General features: G+C 40.4%; 1 protein-coding gene across 4 annotated transcripts in view; it reads left to right on the top strand.

Moving 5' to 3' along the window:
• ERG (ETS transcription factor ERG) overlaps positions 1-26,360 on the top strand; it is a 109,676-nt gene that overhangs the window by 52,182 nt on the left and 31,134 nt on the right. For all 4 annotated transcript variants that reach the window (XM_074814371.1, XM_074814369.1, XM_074814370.1 and 1 more), the window contains exon 2: positions 21,903-22,120. In XM_074814371.1, coding sequence (XP_074670472.1) covers positions 21,903-22,120 — 218 coding nt within the window. The remainder of the gene's footprint in view (positions 1-21,902; positions 22,121-26,360) is intronic.

Below are 26,360 nucleotides of genomic sequence, written 5' to 3'. Positions count from 1 at the left end.
GATCCTGAACAGTTGGATGGAGTGAGTTCAAGGAGGCTATGACATGAACACAAAAGTCTCACTGGAGTTTTGGGTTTATTTCAGGAGTTCTGATACAACCAAAATAACACAACTTGGCAAAAGTCTCTGGCTGCCAAGTTTCTTCCATGCAGCTTTAGTCAGTAAATTCCAAAACACTAAACAAATATTCAAGGCAACAAACAGGGTAGCTCTTATGTTTCCTCAGAATTTCCTGTCCTGGCTTCGGATCAGCACGATGCTGTCGACAGTGCTGAGTCTCTCCATTGGCTTCAGCAAACTTTGAATCAGACTGGGTTGCCCCAGCCAAAGAGGCAAGCTCTGTGGAGAGTCTCAGGCAGCATAGTATTCATTGAATGGTCGTCGTCGATGTGATCCATCAAACTGTACAGACTCCTGCTGAACTGAAAGCATCTGAGCTGTTCCACTGATGTTTTAGATTAAGAGTGTGCAAACATGCCTCATTTTTTCTGGGCTCTGCAGTGGCGAGGTGACATCCCCCACTTTCTTTTTATTCAACTGATAAGACAAATCCAGCACATTTTATACACCTGTGAGGGCAGAGGTGTCTGCACATGTACAGCATTAGACAGGTTAAGTGGTGAGGAGATTTACATCCAGAAAATCATGTTATTTCTTCTGATTTGGAGTGAAAATATAGGAAAAGGATCCAGAGAGAAGGATCATCATCCTTGTCTGATAGATGCATAGAAAAGAAGTCATCCTTGTTCCCATGCATGGGACTCCCACATAGTGAGAAGAATAAATTTGTATGCATTGTTAGTGATATTGGTCAAGAAGCAGGTATTCTCCTGAAAATGTTTCAGTGAAGGTCTTTATTGAAACTGTTTATTTTTAATTTGTTTTATAAATTTAACAAAACTAACAAATTGTAAAAAAAATAGTTTTTCTTAGAAAACTATCTACAAGCTTCTGACAATTTCTTAGTTTGTTGTTTTCTTTTATTCATCAAAGTAGTCTAATAACCTTACTGCTGAATTCTTAGGGGTTTTTAAATACTGGTGAGATTTAAAATAAGTTTTTCTTTGATTTAGAATCCACAGGTTTTAAGGGAATGTACCCACTACAGTTAAAAAGCTGAAATGAAAGGTAGACTGGAATGTAGCCTCTGGATGTCATACTCTTCAGCAGTATGCGTTCAGAGCCAAAGAAATTCAAGTGAGTGTATTCCATTACTGGTTCTAATAAAATAGGAAAAGTGCATAGTATATCTTTACAATCCCAACTAAATCATTGGTGCTTTATGCCAAAGGAGACAAATTTAGTAGAAAGTCTTTAAATGGTCCAGGTTAATTTTCTTTTTTTTTTAAAAAAAGGGTTCCTCAGGTTAGGTTGTTACATATCTCCTTTGAGCCCCAAAAAAGATCTTGATTTTCCAAGGTGCTGATCAGATTGAGAGTTCCCATTGTTTCTGCTCAGTGAGACTTTGGATGGATTTTTGAAGATGGACTGCTTACTCACAGTAGAAAGTGTTGTTATGCCACTTACCTGCTCTTACTGATGTGAAAAAAAAAAACCCTATTTGTCAATATTACTTTTTTAGAAAAAATAAGGAAAATTGAAAGTGGTTAGATCTCTTTTTCCTAGAAAAAGTCTTTGTTTAGTAAATAATGTAATTGAAAGTTGAAGAAAGACAGTCACACAGGAGATGAATTTGGGCAAAGTGGCTTTGCTGTACTCTTTTTCTTGTACCTTCCTCTCTTGTACCTTTTAACCAGACGAAATGCTAGAAGACTGCAGTTTTGTAAAACTTCTCCTATATTTTCCCTCCCACCTTTAATATGTGAAACAGAGGCTGGTTTTGTTTTGCAAAGTAGTAACTGTTCCTGTTTAAACTCTTCAGACCTTTCATTTGATGGTGTTGTGTTAGGTTTTTATTTGCATGGGTATCAATGACATGCTTTTGGACAAAAAGTTGCCCCTATCTATTGCTACTCATGCGATGCTTACACATTTTGTTTTTTCCCTTAGGACGGGAAGCTTTAGGTCCAAATGTTCAAGATGGGATGGCAATGAACTACAAATTGCAAAACTGCTTGGTGGGCAATTGTGTTGCAGATTTGACAACTACAGGACCTTTTTTAAAAAATGCATTTAAATAGATGTTAAAAATATTTTGAAGTAAAGCACAATATGAAATGTATGTGTAAATTAAGCACAATCTATGAAATGTATGTGTAAATTATTGCCTTTTAACTCATTCTGCATGAATTCTTTCTCCATAATGGTGCCCAGATCCTTTCCAATTATCATGAATGTTTAATCTTAGCTGTCTTCGGATTCACTTTTTTCCCCCATATCTTCATCACGTACATAATCTAACCTTCTAGTACCCAGAGCAGACCAAAATCAATTCCAAGTACTTTTTTTTTTTTTCTGAGCTTGGGCCTTCATAGTGCTGTTTTCCTCTTTCATAGAGGTTTTGTTTGGTCTCAATCTCTGTCAGTCTCAGCTGCTTCTTGGAGGATGCAGTTCTTGCCAACTCTCACAATTTTTATCAGCAATCTTGTGATATTTAGTGATTTTCTTAAAGGGCAGTTTCTTAACCTATGTGAACACTTAAAGTCTTCAGTTTTCATTGACAAAAGACTCTCTAGTACTAAAGAATCTACCCTAAAGGCTTAAAAGCCAGGAGGCAAAGTGCATTGCTTTTAAGTACTCTCTATTTCTGAGGTCTGACTTAAAAACTTTGAACACTTCATATAACAGGGCTGAACTCAGCACAGGGCAGAGACCCTGCAGAAGAACCACATGCACTGCCTGGACATTGCTTACCTGCTTGTTGAGGGGCTGCATGTGGTGGCAGTACTGCTTAGGTCTTGACCTCATCCTATGTGCTGAGGTAGATATCACACAAAGCAAGTACCTTGCCTAATGGTCTGATGCAGGTGCACACTCAGTAACCTGGAATTTTAGGGTGTGCTTTTGATTAATAAAAATGAGTCAAACATTTCTGATCATGTTTCTAGCTTGTAAGCTGGGGCTCTGATGGATTCTTGCCATCTGATGTCCAATATTAAGTCTTACTCCTGAAGCTGGAAAGAAAGAAAGCTGGCAGTCTAACCTATTCGAGAAGTGTATTTTCTATATAGTAACTGACAAAAGCTTCAGCTCATTTTTTAAAATCTGAAAATATCCAGTGTAACATAGTGCACCTCTATGTATATCTTCGTAGCAATTTTCTCTCCAAATATTGCAATTTAGGGGGGTTGAAGGCTTTTATGACACTGGAGAGGATCAATTAAGGGGGCTAGTAGGCTGCTGGAGAAAGGTCAGTGTTAAGTGGGGTGTCTGTGTGCCCCAAGGCATTGTTTTCATTTTATTTTTTTCTAGTTGCTCTTCTGTTCCTTTGCTTAGTGAAAAGAGGAGGACATGGAGAAATTCAGAAGGTTGAATAAGAAAACGAGTTAAAATGTTGCAGAAGGTTCTATATCAAAGTTTCAAGGTGGAGGTAGAGAGCAGTGGGACGTGATATTGAAATTAAGGTGACAATAAGGAGTGTTATAATTTTTGTCAGTAAAAAGTATTCAGAATTCAGAATTCACGAGATGGTGACATGAGCTTAAAAGTCATGGGATTTCAGGGAATGATATATGTTATATTGTTCATCTTATTTACATTTTAAACCTTGACATTCACAATTTTTTAACTGAAATGAAAACTCTCAGGTTTTCAGCTGACTTTAGAATTTAGGTCCAAAGGAGCCTAAGATTCAGTAAGATCATGAAAGTTGGCAACTGCTGTTGTTAAAAAGAAAGCTTGATAAATCCTCAGAATTAATCTTTTAAAATCATAGATAAGATAAATAGGATTGGGATGATGCTGAAAACCTTCTAAGTTTGATAATGACACTAAAACTAGACGCTGACCAGAAGCAGGAACAATGAAATTTGCTTCAAACTACTGCATAAGCAACTGAAGCAATAATAATCAGTGCCAGTCAGTGCTGAAAAAAACAAAGTGAAAGGTGGGAAAACAAAGTCTGTCAAGGAAGCACTCTGAGTCATGAAATATCCTAAGGAGGACAAAGTTTTAGACTTTTTGAAACTATCAGCTTAGTATAAAAGGGACACTAGGAGAAAACAAAAACAAAGTCATTATACTCTGATTTTTAATGACAGTGAGTATAAACTGTAATCTTCAGTACTTCAGAGACCATTTACAATCACCAGACTTGGGTAAATAAATGAGAATGTGGCCAAGCAAAGGAGAGCAGAGGCCCAAACTTCCAAAGAAGTCTAGCTTTGCAAGCAAAGAAGTCCTACGCAAAACACCGCCAAAATTCCTGATTTTTCCTGTGAATTAGGCAAATGCACAGAGAATCCAAAGCCCAAAGTACAAGCTAAAAATTTGCATTAGCTTTTACAGAACAGTGGGCAATTGTAGAAGACTCCTTTTTGTGCAAAGACCCTGAGCTTCTTTTATTAAATATGACTGGGCTCAAGCAGAGAGCTCTATTGCGCCTGACAGCCACAGCCTGGCAGATGCTGTGCAAAGGACACTGCCATTCTCTGGGCGGGAGATCACCACTGCCAGAGTGGATGTGCTGCCCTCTGCAAGGAGGAAATGCCTTACTTTCCGGGCAAGTTGTGTCAGGGCAAAGGCAAGCACTCCCCTACCTGCCTTGTACTTAGCAAATGGCAGAGCGAGTCATCACCCTGTTCAAGGGGATGTGATGATGCCTGTGGTGGTCCCAGCACAACTGTGGAAATAATACTCGAGGAGGAGTCCTCAGTTCACACATGTGAATGCATTTTCCTTATCAGACATAGCATTTGCAGGGCAGGTCATTTAGCAAAAGGTTTACCATAACATGTCAGAGATTCGTGTAAGACTATTTGTAAACTCAGCTGGCTTAGAAAGAACCTGCACTGTGATTCCCCTAGTTTGTCCTACTGCTAAAAAGCCCCAACAGAACTGGCATGAAAAATATATTCAAGCAGCCAGTGTTTTTCTAAGCTATATCTTCTGTATTTGTTGTAGTATGAATGTGTTAATATCTATCTATTCTATTTCAGTCTGTTACAGAATTTGTCCACTGAATATCAAATGCTGATCTTCTTTTAGGTGACAGAGGAAATTTAATGCAGAAGCTCATAATAGAAGTGTTCAATTCCCTGACCTTCAATATAATTTTTTTCTCCTTTCTCTTTTAGCGCTCCTTTCTGATTCACTTTCTAAGCTTCCTAGAGCCTTTGAGTTTGCTGATCAAATGTCAAAACATATGTCTGAACTAAAATGAATATTTTTTAAAAGTTTGTTTTGTACACTGCTCCAAAAAATCCCACCTCATTTGTCTCAATATATTGAAGTTTTAATTACAACACTAAGCGATGGAGAGTTTGTCATATAAATTGTAACCACTGTGTATATCTTCAGCACACTAAAGTCCTCATGAACATTACCTTGATTGCCTCTCAGTTTCTCTGGTTGACTTTGTTGTACATCATGCCTTCCCAGTTCTACACCCACCAGCAGAATCCCCCAGTCTCGCAGACTTCAGCCTGTTTTTTAATCATCTGTATTCTTTCTTTCTCTAGATTTCTTTGATCGCCTTTAGGACTACTTAATCTCTTCCCCTGTTTTCTTTTTCACTCATATTGCAATTTCTCCGTTTCATGTAATCCTCAGTTGCCCTCAACTTCTAAACACATTTCAGAAGGACAGAGCTGATTTCACACTGTTTGTCTCCTGCATCTTCACACAAACATCTTACACCCCTTTCCACCAGAAACACAATTCACTCAACTCTGCAAATTTAGGTCTTGTTGAAATGCTTGTAAGAGTAGCTTGCTCTTATGGAAAAATCTTTCCCTCTGAATAATGAAAATAAAGGAGGAAAAAAGTCCAAAACCTTTCTATTTGTATAATCAGTAGCCTGCTAATTACTCTTGTTGTTGCTGGCTAAGAACAGGACATTTGGCCTTTTTTAATTCCCATGTTGTAAGACCAGTGGGAACAATGAGTTATGCAGCACTGATGAATCACAGCAGATTTTGTACATGCATGGTCTGATGGCTAATGACTTGGGCAGAGGACTGGAAGGGAGGCTTTTCAGTTATATCCACAGTGTGGCTTCAAAAAAATCACTATTTTCAGAAACAGCTGCTTTTTTTAAGGTTCCCATCTGAGACACTTTCATTGTGATTTTCAGAGCTTTTCTATTTCCCACAGAATTGGTGTCATTACTCTCTGCACTTTTAATCTGGCATGGAATGGGACATTATACTACTCAGCTGCTAAAATGTCGTAGGCTGCCATAAAGCTCAGTTAATGCTGAAGTTGTTCTAGTGCTTTGAGAATTATCTATAAATTAAAGGCTGTTAGCTCTTATTTGCAAATAGTTCTATTTATGTCAATAGAAGTGCTCATATAAAAGATCAGTGTGGAATGCAAAATTTTTAGCTACCAAGTTTTAAAATGAGTAGTGTAGTTTTCATTGCAAGATTTCACTGACACCTAAAAAATATTGTAGATTTCGAAAAATATCCTCAGGGATTTTACTAGAAATACAGAATCAGGAACTCCAGACTTTGAAAACTGCATAAATAAGAACTGAATTTTCAAATAACTGGTTAAAAACCCCCATATTTGTGCATATGACAAATGTAATATTTAGTGTACTCAACATACAAAGCGTATTTGTAGAGAAAGTAGAATACAAGATGATGTGGCAGGAATTTTAAATGTTACAGCAAACATTTTCTCCACAGTCGTGAATGAAGTCTGAAGCTTCAGAGGGGTAGTAAACAGCTTTAAAACATGCCTGGTCAGTGATGAAATACTCAACATGAGGAAGCAAAAATCTTAGTGAAGCCTTAGATCTGTTTTCCATATTCTTACAAAAGAGTTGGTTTCTAAAGATCTGGTTTAGATTTCAGTCTTACTGGAAGTATCTTATAAGAAAGCTTTTATGTATTTAAGAGATGTTCAGAAGAGTCAGTGTTCTCTTAATAAAACCAATTCTGTGTTTCTGCTAACTCTGATGGAGCAAAATTAATTCTCATTGAACAATAATTTTGTTTTGGGAAAATTAGTGTTTGAAATCCTCAGCAATCAGTTTGTATTTGGTTGGCTGCAGAGTTACAGTCTTGATAAACTCATTCCTTGAACAAGATGCCTATTTCAAACATGGATACCTGAAGCTGGATGTATGTGTGCATCCACATGAGTGTATGTGTGCAGCGTAATTATTTGCATGATTTGCAAATGTATTGAACACCCTCAACTACAAAAGCCTCATTAACTGGACATGTTCCAGGTGAATTACATGATATATTAAGAAAACTCAAAGACTTTCCTTGGTCCATTTCCAATCTTCAGTCAGTCAAGCTCTCAGAGGGAAAATAAAACATAAAAAGCCCACCTTCCTGCTTTCATGTCAAGTGCTCTTATTGACTTACTGTTGCCTTTGGCTTAGCTCAGCTGTTGGCAGCTCCTGACATTATCAAAAGCCAAGCACCAACATTGCAGTAGGGCAGGAGGATTTTGCACATGAGGGCTGAGAGCTGTCTTCCCTTTAGTGGGACTTGCTGCATTAGGGAATTTGCTCCATCAGGAGCCTGCAGGGATATTCCCTCCCACCCTGCACAGGTATCTATATTAGGGAGGGTTTGAGGCTGACGGGGGAGTGCAGGAGGGCACCATCAGTATTGCACGTTGCATTTGCTCCTCTATGTTCTGCTCGCTGTGAGGTCCAGGGATAGTCCTGGGCAGTCAAAGGGCATCTAAAAGTGGAGAGATCCCTCCAGTTTCCTCCTTGCCACCATGATGTTGACACAGAGAGGGAGATCAGCTAGAGCAGAGCCAGAAAAAGCAGCTGCAGAAGGAGCCCAGACAGGGATGAGTCGTTTGCATGGTTTTGGCTGGGTTTGCTCCATACTCTGCTAAATAGCTCTTTGCTTTTCCTTCCTCCTTCCTCAGTCTTTTCTCTTCACCTCCATTCCACTTCTCATCTACCATGCATAGTAGCCTTTCATTCCTATTTCCTGTGTAGCTCATTCAAATTGAAAAATAACCTCTGGCACAACTGCAACAGTCACACTGGTCACACTATGCACTTAACTTGTGCTTTGTATCTGTTTCCCTCAACTTGTGTCCCTTCTGTGTTAGCTGCAAGCATTTTGTGACAAGGTCTATCTACTGTTTTGCCTTAGTTCTGTGCCCAAGATAGCAAAGCCCATTTCTTTCTTGCATCTAGCATTGTATAACATTCATGGTCAATAAATACTATTGAGCCATTTCAAAGGTCCTTTTTGCTGCAATACTATGGCAGTTTAAAAGTCCACAGTAGGAAGTCAGCACATTGTGATGTGAGTGTTGCCCCATACCTCCTTCTCTGTAGAGTGCACCTTTCATGGTAGTGACAGGTCTTGCTGACACATGGTAGTGTTTTGGACTGTGGGTTTTAGTTGCAAGTGACTGCAAAGTCTGTGGGTTTGCATTTTCTATCAACAGAAGAAAGAAATGGACCACATTTTTTCACTGCAAAAGCAGTGTCTCCCTACCCCAAGGTTTCAAAGCTGGTCAGACCCTTGATTGGAGGAAAAGCATTCCAGTTGTGTTGATTCTACAAATGTTTCTTTCTAACTTGCATAATTGTCATGGACAGCAAGGCTGAAATAATTTGTTCTTTACTTCCTTTTATTCCTTCTTTCTGCTTCTATATCCTTAACAAACCAAATACAGAAACAGGATTTTAAAATAGCATGGTGACATTTATCATTGACTTTTATCACATGTTTCAATGAGTGGTATGCATTATACCTATGGGAGTTTAGTGTATGGGTTTTCTTGGGTTACGGAATACTGGGAACTTTGGAGATTGCTCAGGTCAGCCAGGAACTAAATCAACGTGATCTTCTGGTTTTCCCTTCTTACAGAACAACATGTATAATTTTGCTTTATTTAGTCCATGCTCTCATTTTATTAGATTACAGAGAAGCATAAATGGTGTCTGTTTACATTCCTTACTGATTCAACTTGAAATTATGACCAAGTATGGCTTGAGTAGTCTATAAAAAGATATGGTAGTTTCTGGCTCTCAGACATATAAAGGTGTTCCTGGAAGCTCAAAACCCAGAGTGCAAATCAGTTAGCCTTCTCGATGATTTTGAAACCTCAAATCCTTTGAAATAGTTGGCAACTTGCCTGTTGCATATTTACAGTTACACAACTCTTCCTCTCTGTGACTTTTAAAAGTTCCTCCTTCCTTTTTTCTTTAAGTCCCTTGGCAGCATCAAAACAGCTTCTCTCTCTCTCCCCCCCCTCCCCACCCCAGCCCTCCCCCCTGTAGCTCTCTCTCCATGGTATGGCACATTGTTCTGTGGAAATGGGTTGTTTTGAGTTCACACTTTGTTTTCCTGCTGTTTTTCTGGGAAGCTGGATGTGGCACAAAAGATATGGGAACAGCTTGTAGGAAATGGGTTTGTTTGGGGAAACAATAAAAGAGAAACAGCCCGCATACCTCTCCTGTATGTTTGAAGGCATAGTGTACAGTATATAAAGACATTTTGGGGGTCATTTTTCAATACAGTCCAAAGAAATGTAAATAAAAACATTTTCTTTTAGCATATCTTAAGCTTTGCGTCCACACAGATTCATTTCATATACTAATGCTTATTAGACACTTATTAGCAAGGTATGGGGAAAAGCATCTAAATGGTTTCTGTTGCTGTAGTAAATGCATGTCTCAGGGTTCTGGACTTGAGATTGTCTTCATTTGCATTGACTTTCACAGTTCCCTTTTCATCAGTGACCGCAGTTGGTCCTTTTTGTCCTGGAGCTAATGTTGGTGTCATTGAGAAGTATAGACCTGTGGAGCATGGTTTTAGTAAGAGTAGTAATGTTGCTAATCACTTGTTCAGAAGAGATACTGCTACAGGGGAAAACTGCAGAATTTTTCTTGTCGTCACATCAAAGATATCACCACATGCATTTTCCTTTTCTTCTTCACATGTACATTTAAAAATGGGCCACAACCTGTTTCTTCTGCATGTGAGATTCAGCAGAAAATATGGTCGCAGAGCCACAAGTTGCACGATAAAGGTTGAATTTGTAAGGTATTTCTCCTAAAAAAGGGAAAACGAATGGAAGAAGTTGAAAATTTTTTGAAGTAACTGTTTATATTTTGTGATTTTGCATTGGTGATTTTGTTTAGAAAGACATTGCTTAAATAAAGTAATAAGAACTCAGTTTAAACCTAGAACTACAGGTGTAATTGGGATTAAATGCTTTTTTTTGCTGTCCCAAAACAAATTTTTTTGTGTATGTGAGGGTTTTTTGTGGTTGTTTTGTTTTGTTTGGGGACAAAGAAAGAACATTCACTCCAACCTTTGTTTGTCATAGGTATGAAACATTTTTCTTCTGATCCATTGGTTTGGCTACCTCTCTAACTGCAATATATCAAAAAACATACCAGTCTCTTTGACTGATCTCATAGTTAATGTTTGAGCTAAAACAACAATATCCTTACTTTGTAGTGGTTCAGCAGAGCAGGTTAAATGTGCTTAAACATAAGCACATGCTTAACTTTATTGCTATTTTACTAAGCACTCTCCCTGTTAATCTTTGCACACACAGAAATTACTTAATACTATGACATTCAACCCTGTATTAATTTCATTAGTCATGTTTTGTGGCAGATGACTAAAATAACATGTGCTGAAGTATGAATCAAGATATTCATTATAAACAATTATAGGAAAGTATGCTAGGCTATACACTGTAAAGGTTATCGTGACAGGAAGTCATATTTTACATACACAGTAGGCATACTTGGGAAGTTCATTCTGAATTTAGAAAGATTACCCGTCTGAGCAATATTCCATATGCTTGTAAAACGGGGAATATCATAAGCATATATACTATATATGTATATATTCAATGTATACATGGAAGATCCAGAATAAAAGGTGGCTGAAGAAAAGGAAGGGAGAATAATGTAAACAAAAGACTTTCTGCAACAATGTTGTGGAAAAATGGAGAGCATTCTTAATGTAGTGAATCTTTAAAAAGCAGTAGCAATTTGCATTTTAAGTCCAGTTATCTAATGCAGAAAAGTCAGTAAGAAATATCAAGACAAATGCTTTTGGGAGCAAATAAAAACATCAGTACAAATAAAGATGGCTTAAGAAGTGTTTGCAAAAGCTATCAAGCAAGGAAATTAATTAATGTTGGATGTGATAATTGTTCTCTAAATAGGAAGGTGAGAGTTTTAAATGTGTATGAAGGTGAACATAGGAGAACATCTGAGACTTGGTCAGCCTGATGCAGCAGGCAAGAGGATCTCCAGGGGGTCACTGCGGAGGAAGCTGAGCTGCAGGAAAGCAGCTCTGCAGATGCCCGAGAATGGCTTCCCCTCCCTCTCCCTAGGCTGGTTGCAACTCCTGGTTGCTGATTTGAGAGGACCAGCCAGATTTAACAGGTCCCAGTGGACACCGTTTTGTTTTCCCATAATTTCTTTGGGGTAGCTAATATTACATTTGGAGCTAAGATCACCTGTAACTGTGGTCTTGCCAACCAGAAAGTGAGTGACACACTCATCACACCCGCATGCACACACATGTGCGCACGTGCACAAACACCACACACAGACACTACAGGGAAGTGATGGGTCACCTAGAAGTTCAGTTCTTGGCCATCATCCAAGTGTTATTTCCCTAATGCTGTTAGGCATTCATAAAAACCAAAGGTTCATTGGAAAGGAAACTAATGTGGATGCTCTTTTCAGTTTTATCCCTAATATTTAATTCTTTCATCAACGCAATGGCTGTAAAGGTCTCTGCATTCCTTCCTATACATTTCTCATCACTTTGCTGATGAGTTTGTCTTTGGTACTTAGTATGCCGTAGAGAATAGTATTTTAATGCCTGAATTATTTTTACTTTAAAATTTGTTCAGAGATTGAGGATGGGATTATCTAAAAATGTGTGTGTGTACATATACTTATGTGTATATTTATATAATGGGCATATATAATTATATATACAAAAATATATGTGGTCAGTCAACCTACCACAGTTAACAAATATTAAACTTAGTTAAAAAGTAATGTATAATCTTGTAGTTTTGGCTAAATGGTGGGAAAAAGAGCTGCAAATGTTACCCTTCTGTGATAACACTAGACAAATCTTTTGAATAATGCAGAAAAAAATCATGTGGTATATTTATGTTAAGAATTTTCTCAATAAAGTTTCCAAAACAAGAGTACCAGGGCAGTTACCATGTTCAAGTAAATCCTCTAGTTCTAGACAGAGAATTAACTCCAATAAACATGCAGCAATTCTTGAAGACGTACTATTCAAGCTGCTGGGGTTACCCGTGATGCCAAAGATTTTAAGAGAAAGCATGAAAAGGATAGGATTGCATGCCTAGTATGGAGTTGGTCATTCTAGGTGTTTTGGTCATTTTAGCTGTTTTTGTCCCAAGACTCTTTCCCAATATCATTTTGATCTATTATCGAAAGTTCATAGCAGGTGTGGCATGCAGCCTCAGTTCACTTCCGATTAGGCTGCAGGCCACTTTACAAACCTGCCACCTGTTTTGCCAAACAAATCTTTGCTTGAAAGATTGCTAAAAAAACCCTCAGATATTTATATTTTTTAACAAAGTAGAAGTTGGCTGCTTCTTTAGATTGATGACATCCTATACTAGAAAAGCAAGGTAGAAGCAACAAGCTAGCCCTAGGCTGACAGAAATGAAAAGGAGTTTTATATGCAAGTTTCCCAGTTTTCTAGGCATTTTGAAGCCCTAGAAGTTAGCAGCCAAGCATGAAGAAGGAAAAAGCTTCAAGCTTTCAAAGTTCATAATTGACAATACTATCAAGATGAAAAGGAAGAAAAGTCTATTGTATTGACTGAAAAAAATAGTCATTCAAACTTCAGTGTTACAGCTCTTTATATGGATGGAAGTGCTAAAATAAGCATACAAAGCTACAGTTTCTTTAAGAATGTGTACACAATATACAATCTGCAGGATACAATTGTATTGTTTTTAGCACTGGTGAATTAAGGTTGACATAATTATTCAGGAATACGTATTCTGAGGCCAACTGATCATTGTGCTGCTCTGGCCCCACAGCCATCTAACCCTGTTCATTCAGCTGCTGGTGCAGTAGATAAAACTTGATGTTGCCTCAGCCTTTAAGTAGTTTACCAGCACTCTGCTCGTGCAGAAGGAAAAATGGAACCAGACACATCACTGTATAGCACTAGATTTTCTGCTTTATTCCCTAGACTTTTTGATACTGTCTTACGAATTTTGAGATCCTCTTTCATTCAGAAACCTGGTGCTGTTCTTTGGTCGTTGTGCATGGGCAGAGCTGCTTCCAAGCATAACCCTCTTGAAGTCACTCGAGCATTGAACATGCGCTGAAGCAGATGCAGGATGGAGCCTTTCATCATGCATTTGAACAAGCCCACTGTGTTGCTTTGATGGTGTCCAGGTCATGTGACATGTATGAAAGAGTTTCCTATTTCCATTTATTAACTCTTGGTTTGGGGTTAAACTATTCATTTGCATTTTACTGTCAGATAAAGACTGCAGATAAAATAATTGATAGTGAAATGGCAGCTCTTTAAATCAGATGTTCATGGACACTTCCTGATCTCTGGAAGTTAGTGGTTCATCAGCTCTACTCGGTGTGATAATTTTAGTGTGTGAGATGCAGGGCAGTCTCAAATATGACGCAGAGCTTGGCATGAGGGAGATATGTTTTTTAAGCCAAGATCCGTTTTTAGTCATTCTTACCTAAGTTTCCCCATCTGCATTAGTGGAACGGTCATTTTTTCTTATTTTATGAAGCACTTGGAGACCTGGAGTTGAATGCCTCATGCTACAAGTATTACCCTATGATGAAAGGAGGTGACAAAAATAGCTTGGGCAAAAATAGGGTTTGCTGACATTTCAGGAATGACAGTCTATATATTAGAAATTATGAAAAAGCACCACATTCTGCATTTGAATTTATAATGTTTCAGAATTTGTTCATTAAGACACAAAATGTTAAACCTTTGGGCTTAGCCATGAGGCCTCTGTTCACATCACTAGTCCTAGTGAAGTCAGGAGAATGACTTGCACAAAGAGGGCTGCAGGATCATTTCTTAAACATCTGCTATTGTTTTCCAGAAATTAATCTAGCCTGCAATTTCATAACATCATTTTGATGGATGCTTGATTATTCCTTTTTTCAAGTGGGGCTTGTGGCAGTGGCTCTCCTTTGCTTCCAAACATCCTTTGTATTTTTCTCAGCAAGAGGTGAAGATATCAGATAAGTGGCAGCACCGGGCCTATGTTTGGATTAACATGGACTAGCCAAGTGCTCTTTGCAAATAGGTGGAGGATGTTAGTTGAGCTGGCAATAAGATTCTCATGGGTGGAGGTGAGGACAACATCTGTCTTTCCTATCTTGTACTTGCCAAGGCTTTTTGTTGTTCCTGAACTCTCTCATGAATATAATATGTGGATTTTTGTCTGATCTAATGAATCCAAGACTCAGAGATTTAGAAGGAAAACATATTCCAGATGTGTGCTGCAATTCCTGACTCAGGTGACTGCATTTTAAGTAGTAACCTTTTCCAGTATGTTCCACACACCATATTGAATATCTTGCAAAACCGCTTCTTTTGCGAATGGTCAGAAGAGACATGTAAGAGCATCATGATGAATAAGCTATAGCAAGGCTAAAGCATCAGTCATTCGTCTTTTGTTTCGCCAATTATTGCTGGATGCAATGAATCCAAGGCTCAAAGACTTGGCTTTAAACTGGAACTGCAAATTTGGGCTAGAAACTCTTTAAGCAGTTCAACCACAGCTTGCTTTATTGTGCAGTGGTGCCTGTTGCAGACGTGAGCGGAGCGGAGTTTCAGTCTGGAAGACCGCCTGCTGCTCTGCAATGTTCTGGTGTCCAGCCTCACGTGTGCTCTCTGTGCCAGCATGGAAATGACATTCCTGGCCTGTTTGAAATTAGGCTTTCACTCCAGATAAACAGCTTCCTAGACCATCAGAAGATGCAGTCTGAGGAAGAATAAAAATAAGAATAGTTTGGTAAAGTCTGGAACAGCTGTACCAAGGTGCATACTGTGTGCTCTCTTGCACACTTTCACCTGTTCTTTCTTTCAGTTACAATTGTATGTAATTGGATTGCATCCTATTTCAATAACAAATGCTATCAATTATACAAGCAATACTGAGTGCAAAAAACCATGGAAACACTTAATAAAGCTAATTGCATGGCCTTAATCAGAACAATCTTCCCTCAGAAAATGCAGGTCCTTTCCAAATGTAACTGTTTATTAGAATGTTTTAACATCTGCAAAACACACGCCAGTGCGTTACCATTCATCCTTTTAATAAATGTTGAGGTGAAGGTTTTTGTACAACAGCTTTTTGTCTAAGTTAAAATGAAAATAAGTCCCAGTATGTCAGAATTCTTCATAGAATGGAGAATTATTTTTTCTGACCAACTGTAGACATCCGACAAGTGATAAGAAACAGCCTATGTCTGAATGGATGGTGACTGTGTGGAGGTCTAAGCTTATGTTTACATATGTATTATCATGAAATCAGATTAGAGAAGAAGTAAAAGTTGTTTACATTAATGAGGAGAAATATCATAAAACTGGTGTTAAGCAATAGATTATATAAATGCAGTGACATATGGCAAAGCTAATTAAAAGTTCTCGATTGCAGTGTTCTTGCAAGGCACTCATAGTCAAGGGTAACAGGTCCATTTTGGAGTGTGGGAGTGCTGACTCCACAAGCAGCAAATGCATTTTACTGTCTGGAGCATCTCTCAATGTACACCAAGGCTGTTGCTGTATTTGTGTCTCCTCATGCATCCTCCTCTTTATGTGTAGTTCTTGCCCAGTGTCCTACTGGTTTATGGCCAATGTCTTTCATCATTCTGGTGTGCTATTGCCTGCTAGGATTTTCACAGTGCTGGCCAGTAAGTTCTTGACTTTCAAAGTTCTTGAAACATTTTTTGAGCAACAAATCACTTGACAGATTTTGGATAGCCAGTGGGGATAAAAAAGATCTACTAAACCTTTTCTGTTACAGGGATTAAGCAATAAACCATGGAAATATTTGAAGACATGAAAAAAACAGCTGAATTTTTTGAGATACACATATATACACACTCACACACACACATACAGTGAGTGTACGACCTGGAGACATGATTCAATTCTATTGCTCTATGAATGAATGGAAATGGTATCATGCCTAAAATGGAAGTTGGGTTGATGACATGGAGGGACAGTGCACAAAATTTATTTCACACACAAGCCGGCATGTTTCTTAATCAGAATTAACTTGAGAAAAAGCATCAACTGGTTAGAATGGCCTCCAAAGTCTTTTGAAATCCTGTTGCAGTATTTTTTCCCCAATAACCCTCAGCACAAGCAAATTATGCTAGACAACTGCATAACTTATTGTCTTCTTTAACCATTCCTTAAGTTTGATCAAGCTTTAGGAAAAAAAGTCTTTGTTTTAAGTTTCTGACATTGCTTATAAAGGACAGGTCAGCTTGCGTATACTTCTCATGATGGGAACTACTTCAGTCACATTTCCTGTAACTTCATGTTTCTAGGCCAAGTAATCTTGCATTTGATTAAGTAAACACCTTTGTCCTAATGACTTTATGCCTACATTAAAGGCGTTGCTGTAGCTATTGTTCTACAAATTTGTCAGTCTGTTATTCTTTTTTTTATTATTAGTCAAGTATAAGTCAAAACCAAATAGAGAAGACAGTTTGTTCTTTTATTGTTAGTATGGAAAGTCCAAGTGAGAAGCCAGGATTTGCATAGTACAAGAGATTAAAAGAGAAAAATTCTTAATGAAGGAACAGATTTTTATGTTTTGATGGTGATGTCATGAAAGGAAGTATGTGGAGAAAGGAAGATGAAATAAAGAAAATCCGTGTCCAATATTGACTTCAGACAATATTACCAACAGCTCTACTTCACAGATTTGCATGAAAGACCTTTCCCACCTGCAGTATGTGTTGCTTGCTTTATTTTACATTACCCCAGACACTAGTTACTAGAAATGAAAGGCTTCATTTCTGAGATGTCATGAGAATATATCCTGTGAAATCCAGGAGGGTGACCCATCTATTACTAAAATTGTTATCGTAAAGGTACAAAACTTGGCAAGATTGAAAGGAGCCTTAAAATGCATCTATTATATAATATTTGTTAATGTTTACCTTGCTTTATCCCACTTACTGCTTGATGTTACCAAACTGCTCCAGAAACAGCATTAATATGGATGAGAAAAAAGGATTAACATGTAAATGAGTACTGAAAAGTATTTACTAGAAATAGAACTGTCATCTTTATGTAAAAAACCCTTGCCAAACATTTTCAGTACTAATAGTTTTGTCTGTGTTTATATGTGGCCAGACCATGCAGCTATTCTTCACAGTGGTGAATGCTGACAGTTTTTATATTACATTTGGTCCAGGAGCTTGCATTTAGAATTATAGCAGAAAGCACAATTTTAAGTCCCAGCATTTAAAAAAGAAATACCCATACTGGTTTCTGTCAGCTGTTCAGTACAGTAGTTTGTTAGAGCCTTCCTTTCACAGCTTAGGTAGGGTTAAGGCTTGAAGTCTTTAATTAGTTAAAGAGAAATCAATGAAAGACACAATGAGATGATGCATAAGAAGCAGCTGAAGGACATTTTCTATCTTTTTGGGGGGATATCAAATTATGTCAATTATCAGACATTCTTGTATAGCTGAGAAATGCTTCATATTTCTTAATGCTATTCCTATGCTTTCCCACAGTATGAGTTTCACATGAGGTTATATCAGGTTGTATGAGCTCTGATTCTTCAGCATCACTGTGTTTTGCAAGGTCAGTGGATTCAGAAAAGCCTGGGCCAGAAATCCTCACCTTTTAAGATCACTGAGAGGAAGAAAGGCAGCAGTTGCCGACTCTGGACACACAACTCCCACCCGTGTGTTGTAGAAAACTTTTCCGTGTACATGAGGATATGAAAGGACCGCAGATATCACCTGTAGCGGTTGCAGGCAAATTGACATCAATGGTCCTGGCTTCATTTGAAGGAGAGGACAGTCCTAGCTGACAGGACGAGTAGCAGAACAGATGCTAAACATAGTTTACATGTTTCCCACACTGAAATCTCAATCTCACTTACGTGTGAGAAGAGAGAAAAGATGGTTAAAGAGGAAGTAAGGCTAATTCTAGTTTAGACTATGTTCTCTAGTTATGCTGACTCCTCAAAATTATGCAAAAGCTTAGATGGCCAGTTCAGCTTTTGTAATGTGCTCAAGGGAGGGGTGATACATGTCCTGCTGTCCTTCAAGACAGGCCAGCAAATATCAGTGAGGACTCAGAGTAAAATGTCAGAGATACTCACTATCTTAGAGTGCACATTAATACATCTTCCAGATAAGGATCGACCCAACAGTGTGCAAAGTTGGCAGAAACTCAGTTATTCCTACAGAGCCTTTTACAGACCTGTCAGTGTTCACTAACAGATAACTAGCGTTAGGGAGTACAGATGAGTGTTTGCTATTAAATCAGAACAAAACTCTAGCTAGCAAACTGAGCTTTTTTTGTCCATGAATAAATAGGCATTTTTTTCCTGAAATCTGAGTCTGTCTCTTGGGTTCATTTATGTTTGCCTGGTTTTTGCCATAGTCTTTTAGATACTCACACAACCCTTATTAATTTGACTTACATTTCCAGCATTTGCTGTCCTCCTCAGGAAGTTAAAATGTGTGTAGTCTCCCTCTTTGTGCAGTATAATAGACATCCACAGCACAAGCAATATTTACTGTCATTAGTAATGCCAATAAATAGAAAAACTGGGGTGTGTTTTGTTTACATTTATACTTACCCTAAGTATTCATAAATTAACTTAACATTAAATGGAGTCAAGTTTAATAGGAACCAGAATAAATTTGCTTTGTTTCACTTACGTGTGGGAGGATGAAAACTATATCCATTATATAGTGTTTGTTGCCTGTTTTGCAAAGGACTATTACTAAGTGGTTTACAGAGTAAAATAATATTCTGCCTGTTGTATTTGTTATCATGTATCTGCTTTCTCCTGTATAATTCACACTTTCATGTATTTACTGCAGCTAGCTCTTCCAAAATTAACATTTCATAACATGTTTTTTGGCTCATGTATTAGCTGTACAATAGGGCAGAAAAGAGGGAACCATGCAGTAAATAGTCTCAGCCGTGGGATGCGTTGTGATCGCCTGGCCAGGCTGTGTGTGTATATATATATGTTTTCTTATTTTCATGAAAAACTCTCATAGACTGCTGAGAAAGTACTTTTTATTTTCCTTCCAGTGTAACATTTTCTTTAGTTCTTGTGATATGATTCCTACTACTTTACTATCCAAGCACATCAAGCCTCCCTGCTGTCTCTCAGTTCAGTGTAGCCAGGGAGCAATCTTTGGGGAGCAAGGGACTAGCAGCCATCTCCCCCCACACCTCCTTGAAAAGCCAAGAGCCGTCTGCAGGCTTTCCCAGAAATGGCTCATCAGAAAAGCTTCAGACCACCACCAGCAGCAGTTTTTAGCAGACTAGAGACTCCCAGGAGTCTGAGAATCATGGCAAAAAGGAGAGGTGTTATTCTGGCATCCCTTCTGTCTCACAGAAGCACATTCACACTCCCAGAGACCCAAGAGACAGCAGTTCGGTAGCTGGGCGCAGGTTGGTGGAAGAGCATGCAAAGCAGGGATGCTAACTGCAGGGCTACTGTTAATGGTGATAGCTTGGTGGTGACCTTTGTACTCAAACAACATCTGAAAAGCAGTAATGAAATGGTGCAGATCACTATTTGAATTTTGAGTCTTGGTCTGTGGTGGGAAGCGTCAGTGTTAGTGATTCAATCAGTCATGAGTCTCGTGGCATTTGGAGGGCTGCTTGAGGTCCCATTCCCCAAGTCCAGAGATTAAGGGGTGATCTCAGTTTTCATGAGAAGTAATAAGAAGAAAATGATGTTCCAGCCCTTGCGGTTGCAGAGAAAACTATTAATATTAGCAGAGTGCACCCTGAGGGCTCACAAACCAGGCAAATAAAAAGAATGATAAATGTATACCCCCCTAAAATGAACAAAAACAACTGCTGATTTTTAGGGCAGCATGCGACTGCCGGAGCTTGTGCAAAGTCCCCTTCCAGCAGCCAAGGAAGGTAGGAGCCTGCAGGCAGCCACCCAGCTTCCTGGAGCTGGAGGACTCCCATCGCTCTGTCTCTTCTCTCTCTCCCCTTCCCACCAAGTCCTTCTCTGCTGACAGGGACATGCGGCTTTATTGTCCTCCCGTTGGCCGTCAGCAGCAGGGCTGGCAGCAGCACGGGCCCACACACGCTGCCTCGTGAGGGTGCGGTTGCACATGGAGCACCCTGCCCTGAATCTGGCTCAGGCTCCCGCCCCGCACCCCCATCCTTGGCCCCCGCACCTCCAGCCATCGCCAGCTGGCCGCCTCTATGGCTGCTGTCATCGGGTGTGGCTGCACGCCAAGCCTCCTCTGCCGGCCCGGTGCTGGGGCTTGCTCCCCGGCTGCCGGCAGCAGCCACATGGCCGGGTGGGAGGTGCTGGACTGCACCCCTGCTCAGTTTCGTCTCAGGGCAAAGCCATAGTGCCAGGGTGGGAGGAGGGAGTTGCGCTTTGCGTTACTGTCCATTTTACACCCTTATGCCCCATGTTCACCCTAAGTAGCCCCTGGAGAGGAGGGCTTTCCCTGGAAGGCTGCTTTTGGAGGGGTGGCCCCCCAAGCCTGTGCGGTGCTGGGGGTCAGAAGGAGGGTGGGAGCCCAGACCGGCTCCCGTGGCCGGGGAGCCTCAGCTCAGGCAGGATGGGTCCCTTTGGCAGCATCAGCCCGTCCCGCAGCTTCCTGATGGGCCCGATGGGCACACTGCCTGCCCGAGCCGGGCCCGGGCACCACCTTGCTCCCATGACTTGTCTCAAGATGACATGGGGAAGGAATTGGTGCCAACACAAATGCTGCATGGCGGTGGGGAGAGAGGGTGGTCTTCACTCTCTGACGTCTGTCCGGTCTCCAGGCTGGCAGCCACCCCACCACCGAGGGGCCTGGTGAGCCCTGCCGCCCTCGAGGGCCATAACCGCAGTGCAGGCATGGTGAAGGAAGGTGGCCGGGGAAGGCTTTCCCACAGAGCCAGAGCAGGGTGCCCAGCCAGGCAGCCTGCCAGCCCACCAGGAAAGGTTGCCACGAGAGAGAGAGAGGCTGGTGGGCATGGCATCCTCTCGGGGCTGGTGGCGGGCACCTCTGCTGAAGCTGATGGCAGATGCTGGCACAAAGAGCAGGGTCCCTGGATTGGAGGTTGCGCCCAGATGTCTCAGCTCTCTGTCCAGAAGGGACTTGGCCTGGCTCCCAGAGGAAGGAAGAGGAGCTCCCAGTGAGTCAGCAAGGCCTGGCTTTTGGTCGGTCCTTGCAGGGACAGTTAAAGCAGTGATGGCAGCTTGCTTATGCCCCTGACATATCTGGCCCTCTACATCCCTACCTGAGACACCAGAGGCCTGAGCTTTGCTGCCCGTCCTGTCCTCTCCTCCCTCCCAGCCTCTGGACACTATTCCTAAGTGTTTGGTAGCGTGTGTTTGTGCATCTTCTCAGCCGCTGGTGGGAAGGGTCTCCTCAGGGGAGAGGTTGTCCTCCAGCCATATGCTGACAGCGTGTCTGGCACCATGAGTGCTCACCTCCACCGACAGCAGTGGTGTGCCTAAAAAGGAATGAGCATTTAAGCAAGTGACCAACTGTTCATCTTCTCGTGAGATGGACAAGCCCTTTCTTCCTTGGGGGATATTGTAATATCTGCTCTGAAACATGGTTGTGCTGACTTCTCTTCTCTGGTTTGCAGGAAGCGTTATCAGTGGTGAGTGAAGACCAGTCCTTGTTCGAGTGTGCCTACGGATCGCCCCACCTTGCAAAGACAGAGATGACGGCCTCCTCCTCCAGTGAATATGGGCAGACGTCAAAAATGAGTCCGCGTGTTCCCCAGCAAGACTGGTTATCGCAGCCCCCAGCCAGAGTCACCATCAAGATGGAGTGTAACCCAAACCAGGTTAATGGGTCAAGGTAATAAGGCCTGTGTTACCATGGCTCAAGTACACTTTTTCTTGTGATGGGTATAGCTCAGTTGTGTAAATCTGTGAATCTAGCACCATTTTAGATGCCCCAAGATATCTCACCTGGCCACCAGCTGCTGTCCCAGAAGTTTACAGGTCTCCCATACGTTGTGGGTCACACCTGCCAGCCCTGTTCGGGTGTTACGGAGGATCTCAAGTGGTGCTACAGGCACAGTCTTTTCATAAGTTTGTGTAATACTTTTCTGTGTTTCCTCTGACTGTGAATAATTTTGGATGTGAACTTTCATTGCATGCTAGGTGAAAGAGCATACATTAAAGTTAGCAAAATGTGAGTTTGCTGTAGTCTGGGGCAGTACTATTGATCCATCTAAGGGTGTGGTGTGTGTGATCTAACACTAAATTGAAGTTGTCAAAATACAGTAATTTGGGCAGTTGCCTTTGCTCTAAATATAACCAGAGAAGCATAGGAAGTAATTTCTTTAATGACAAAGGGAGTCAACTATTGATCTTTACTTTTATATTTACTGTAAACATAGTGCCAAAAGCATAACTGTGGAGTTGGATTTAAGAATAGTTCACACTGAAGAAACAGCATATGTACGGAGGCAAGCAGGGGAGTGGAAAGGAACAGGAAAAGAAATTACTCAGCTCAACGGCAGTAGCCACAGCATGTCAGTGCATTAATTGTTGTCTTGGGACATTTTTTATGAATGCCGCTACGAAGGAGAATTGTATTGATTAAGCTGAAAGAGTGATGAAGTGGATTTGTGGATATAGAGTGGTAGCTCTCCCAAGCATAGGAGCACTCAGTGGGATTTCTTCCATCTGAAAAAGCACAATGAGACTTTTTTTTTTCAAGAAACTATCAAACAAGTGCTTTCCTGTTTAAAATGCCTGACTGTCAAAACAGTTTTCTTTGGTGTTGCTGAAGGGCAGAGGTCCAGAGAGCTGGTTGCTCACAATTGTTGGTGATGTACCAGTGAAGACTGTGCTTCACATCTCGCTGTCACAAACACCTGCTTACTAATCTCATCTCCCAGCATCAGTTGTTTAGAAAAACCTCAGCCATGGGCATTGTGGTTACTGTTCACACTTGCTGTGCTAATGTGATGAGCACCACGAACAGGGCAAAGTGGTTTGACAGCTTATCACACCTACACTTTTCACTGGTAAGGAAGGAAATTGTGCTGAAGTCAAATCAGAATTTCCAGTGAATAATCAAAGACTTGAGATACGTAGAAATAAACGGTGAACTGAAGTTACAAAGAATTAGGGGAAGTCTTCTTGTAAACCTACTTATTCAGAATGTATTCACAATTAATTTCAGTGAGGTGTTTTTTTTTTCTTTTTTTGTGCTAAGCAAATGCACAGATATAATCACGAATGGAGTGCTGATTCAAAAGCAGTTTCACCTGCTTCCTAAAATTACCTCTATGTATTTGTGCTGGCATTTCCATAAGAGAACTGATCACAGTTTTTCTCAGTGTAAAGTCCATAAAGTGCGTTAGAGTAGATAATTAGTGTTAATTGTTGCTGAGATTAGTGGCAATATTTTGTGAAGTTATACGTAACTAAAGTCAGTCATATATAGACTCCTACTTTGACATACCCATTCTAAGGAAGAGTCTAGATGATACAGATCCATTTGAAATTGTTGGTCAATCACATTTTTTAAATAATAAAGCCAGAATCCTGAATTGCTGTCTTGGATTCCTGAAATATCTAACTAGCCTGAATATTAGAGCTCAGTTTGAGAATTACAGGTATTTGGCTGTTGCTGTTAATGGTTTAAGGACAAAACCGTAAGCAGTAATACCATCTTTTATTAGTTGAAACCTTGTCCTGTCTAATCATTTTTAGCAACCCTGGTAAGGATTATACTCTGATTTAAGAGGTCAGGACCCTTACCAAGACCAAAATGTGTGCCCATAGTCCGATCAGCTAAATTGGGTCTCCAGGCAAACCCATATAGCCTGTGGGTGAGAACACTTTGTAGAGAATGTACTGTCACACACCAGCATGCCCCAAACCAGTAGAGACTGGTAGGAGCCCTGATTTGGGAACACAGACAGCTCCAGGTACTAAAGCACCTGGCTCCGGCAGGGGCTGCCTTGGGCCAGAGACGGCCAGTCTCCCTGAGACACCCCTGCTATTGCAGGGTGCCTGGGAGGCGGACCAGCCCTGCCTTGCTGTCCAGAGAGGCCTGAAAGTGTCGTTGTGGATGGCTGTGCTTTGGGAGAGATCCTGTGCTCAGTGCCAGCCCTCCATCAGTCGCTGGATGAAAACAGAAGTAACCTGGGGAGCGGGGGGACCGCAGTGCAGCCACCAGAGCAGAGCGTCCCAGCTGCAGGGCTGGAGTTAGGCTCCCCGTCTCTCGCCTGAACCTGCAGTTCACGTCTTGCTGCCTGCCTGGTAGCCCGACTGTCAGGCAGGACAGGGCAGGCTCGTGTTCAGAATATTTTACAGTCTGTGGATGGGGGCATGCACTCGGATTGGGGCGGGGGGGAGCAGCTTGCCGCACATATCTCCCCAGTCTAAGGTACATTCACCTTGTAGATGTGAACTCGAAATACTTTCCAGGACGGACAAGCCTTCAGAAGCCCTGAATTAAACAGGCTGTTGGATTTACCTTCATAATGCCTATCATTTCTCCTTCCTTTATGCTATTTTCTATTAGTGTGTGCATGCATTGAATCACTTAGGGTGATACTGTGGCTACCTGCACAGTCAATAGACAGGAACTGTCTGTGGGTTTAGGACTGCCTGAGTTGCCCTTTGTGAAGTGAGCTATCTGCCTTTCCTTCCAGGTATCCTGGTCTCTGCACTACCTGCATAAAATGTTTGTGTCTATGGTCTGCACTATTACTAGCAGAACAGGCATCTACTTTTGCAAGGATATATAATCTGAGCATTGGGAACTGTCTTTAAATCAATGTTTTTGATTAGTCATGAGGCATAACTTTGATTCATACTTTTCCAGAAGAACTGTTAATTGTTGTAAAGATGTGACACCCAGGAATTGCCAAGGCATCTGGAACCCCAGTGACACACTTTTGCACCATCCTGACCCCCTTTACCACTGTTACAGAAGTAAGGAGATTAAAAGGAGCAATGCTGTGTGCCTCTTCTCTAAAAAAATTAGGATTAAATCTACTTACTCTGCCTACTCCATCATTTGGACTTGGAGTTTAGTGCAAATCATCTGAGCAGCACATGAAGACTAAGTTCTTCATTTTTCATTTTTCTAAAGGGCACATTCTGTCTGAAAATACAATGGGAAGAAATGTAATTCTTTCTGTATTGAATTAAAAATAACCTGCAGTATTGGAAGCAGGGTTTTGTTTATTAATCTTGGATTTGACAGCCTCCCCTATTGACAGAGCAATGCAGAGTTGCTAACTGGAGAAAACAAGGAAAATTCATATTTCACTGCAATTCCTAAGACATGACATGCTGAAAAATAAACAAACAAAAAAAATCACTTACAGACTACCAAAAGAAGAATAGATTAACAGAACAAAAAAAAGTCATGCATATATTCATTCTTATGCTTAACACAAAAATTGAAAAATGTTATTGTAATTAAAATACACTATTTATTTCATCAGACAACTATTGTTTTATAAGGCTTAACACATGTCTGAAAAAATAGATCTTAATATTACACTTTAAGGGAGAACTAACATCGACACATAACAAATATAAACATGTTGTAGCATTTTTTTATTTTTTTTTTTTTTTTTTTTTTTTTTAAAACTCACATATGCATATCTAATATGTATAGAGTTATTACACTTCAGGAATTGGAATACTTCCTAGTATGTGATATTCCTGACAATTGTAGGAAAAAGTGTCACTCAAGCTTTGCATGAAATGAATGACTGATCAGTAATAAATTATTCCTAAATAATCATATCAAATATTCCATTGTCATACTGATTAGTACTGCCAGTATGGAAGGCACTACAGGTCAATGCGATATATGCATCTCCTACAAATCTGAAAACCATTTGTTCCTTCTTCAAGTCCCGCTAGGCCTTTGCCATTTGTATGTCACTGGTTCCCTGACAGATTATCTGCTGATCGTCACATACATAATATTGGCCACACTTCATATGCACAGATTGGTGGTACTCTGCCATTCTGTAGGTTACTTTGCATTTTCATTTCTGCAGAAGCCTTCCCCACCCTGGTCATTTGCAGTCCGTAAATTTATTTCCTTAAATGAA

Source organism: Strix aluco, chromosome 2 (assembly GCF_031877795.1).
Source record: "Strix aluco isolate bStrAlu1 chromosome 2, bStrAlu1.hap1, whole genome shotgun sequence".
Lineage (NCBI taxonomy): Eukaryota > Metazoa > Chordata > Aves > Strigiformes > Strigidae > Strix > Strix aluco.
Note: the sequence above shows the minus strand (reverse complement) of the source record. Positions and strands in the feature narration are given on the sequence as shown.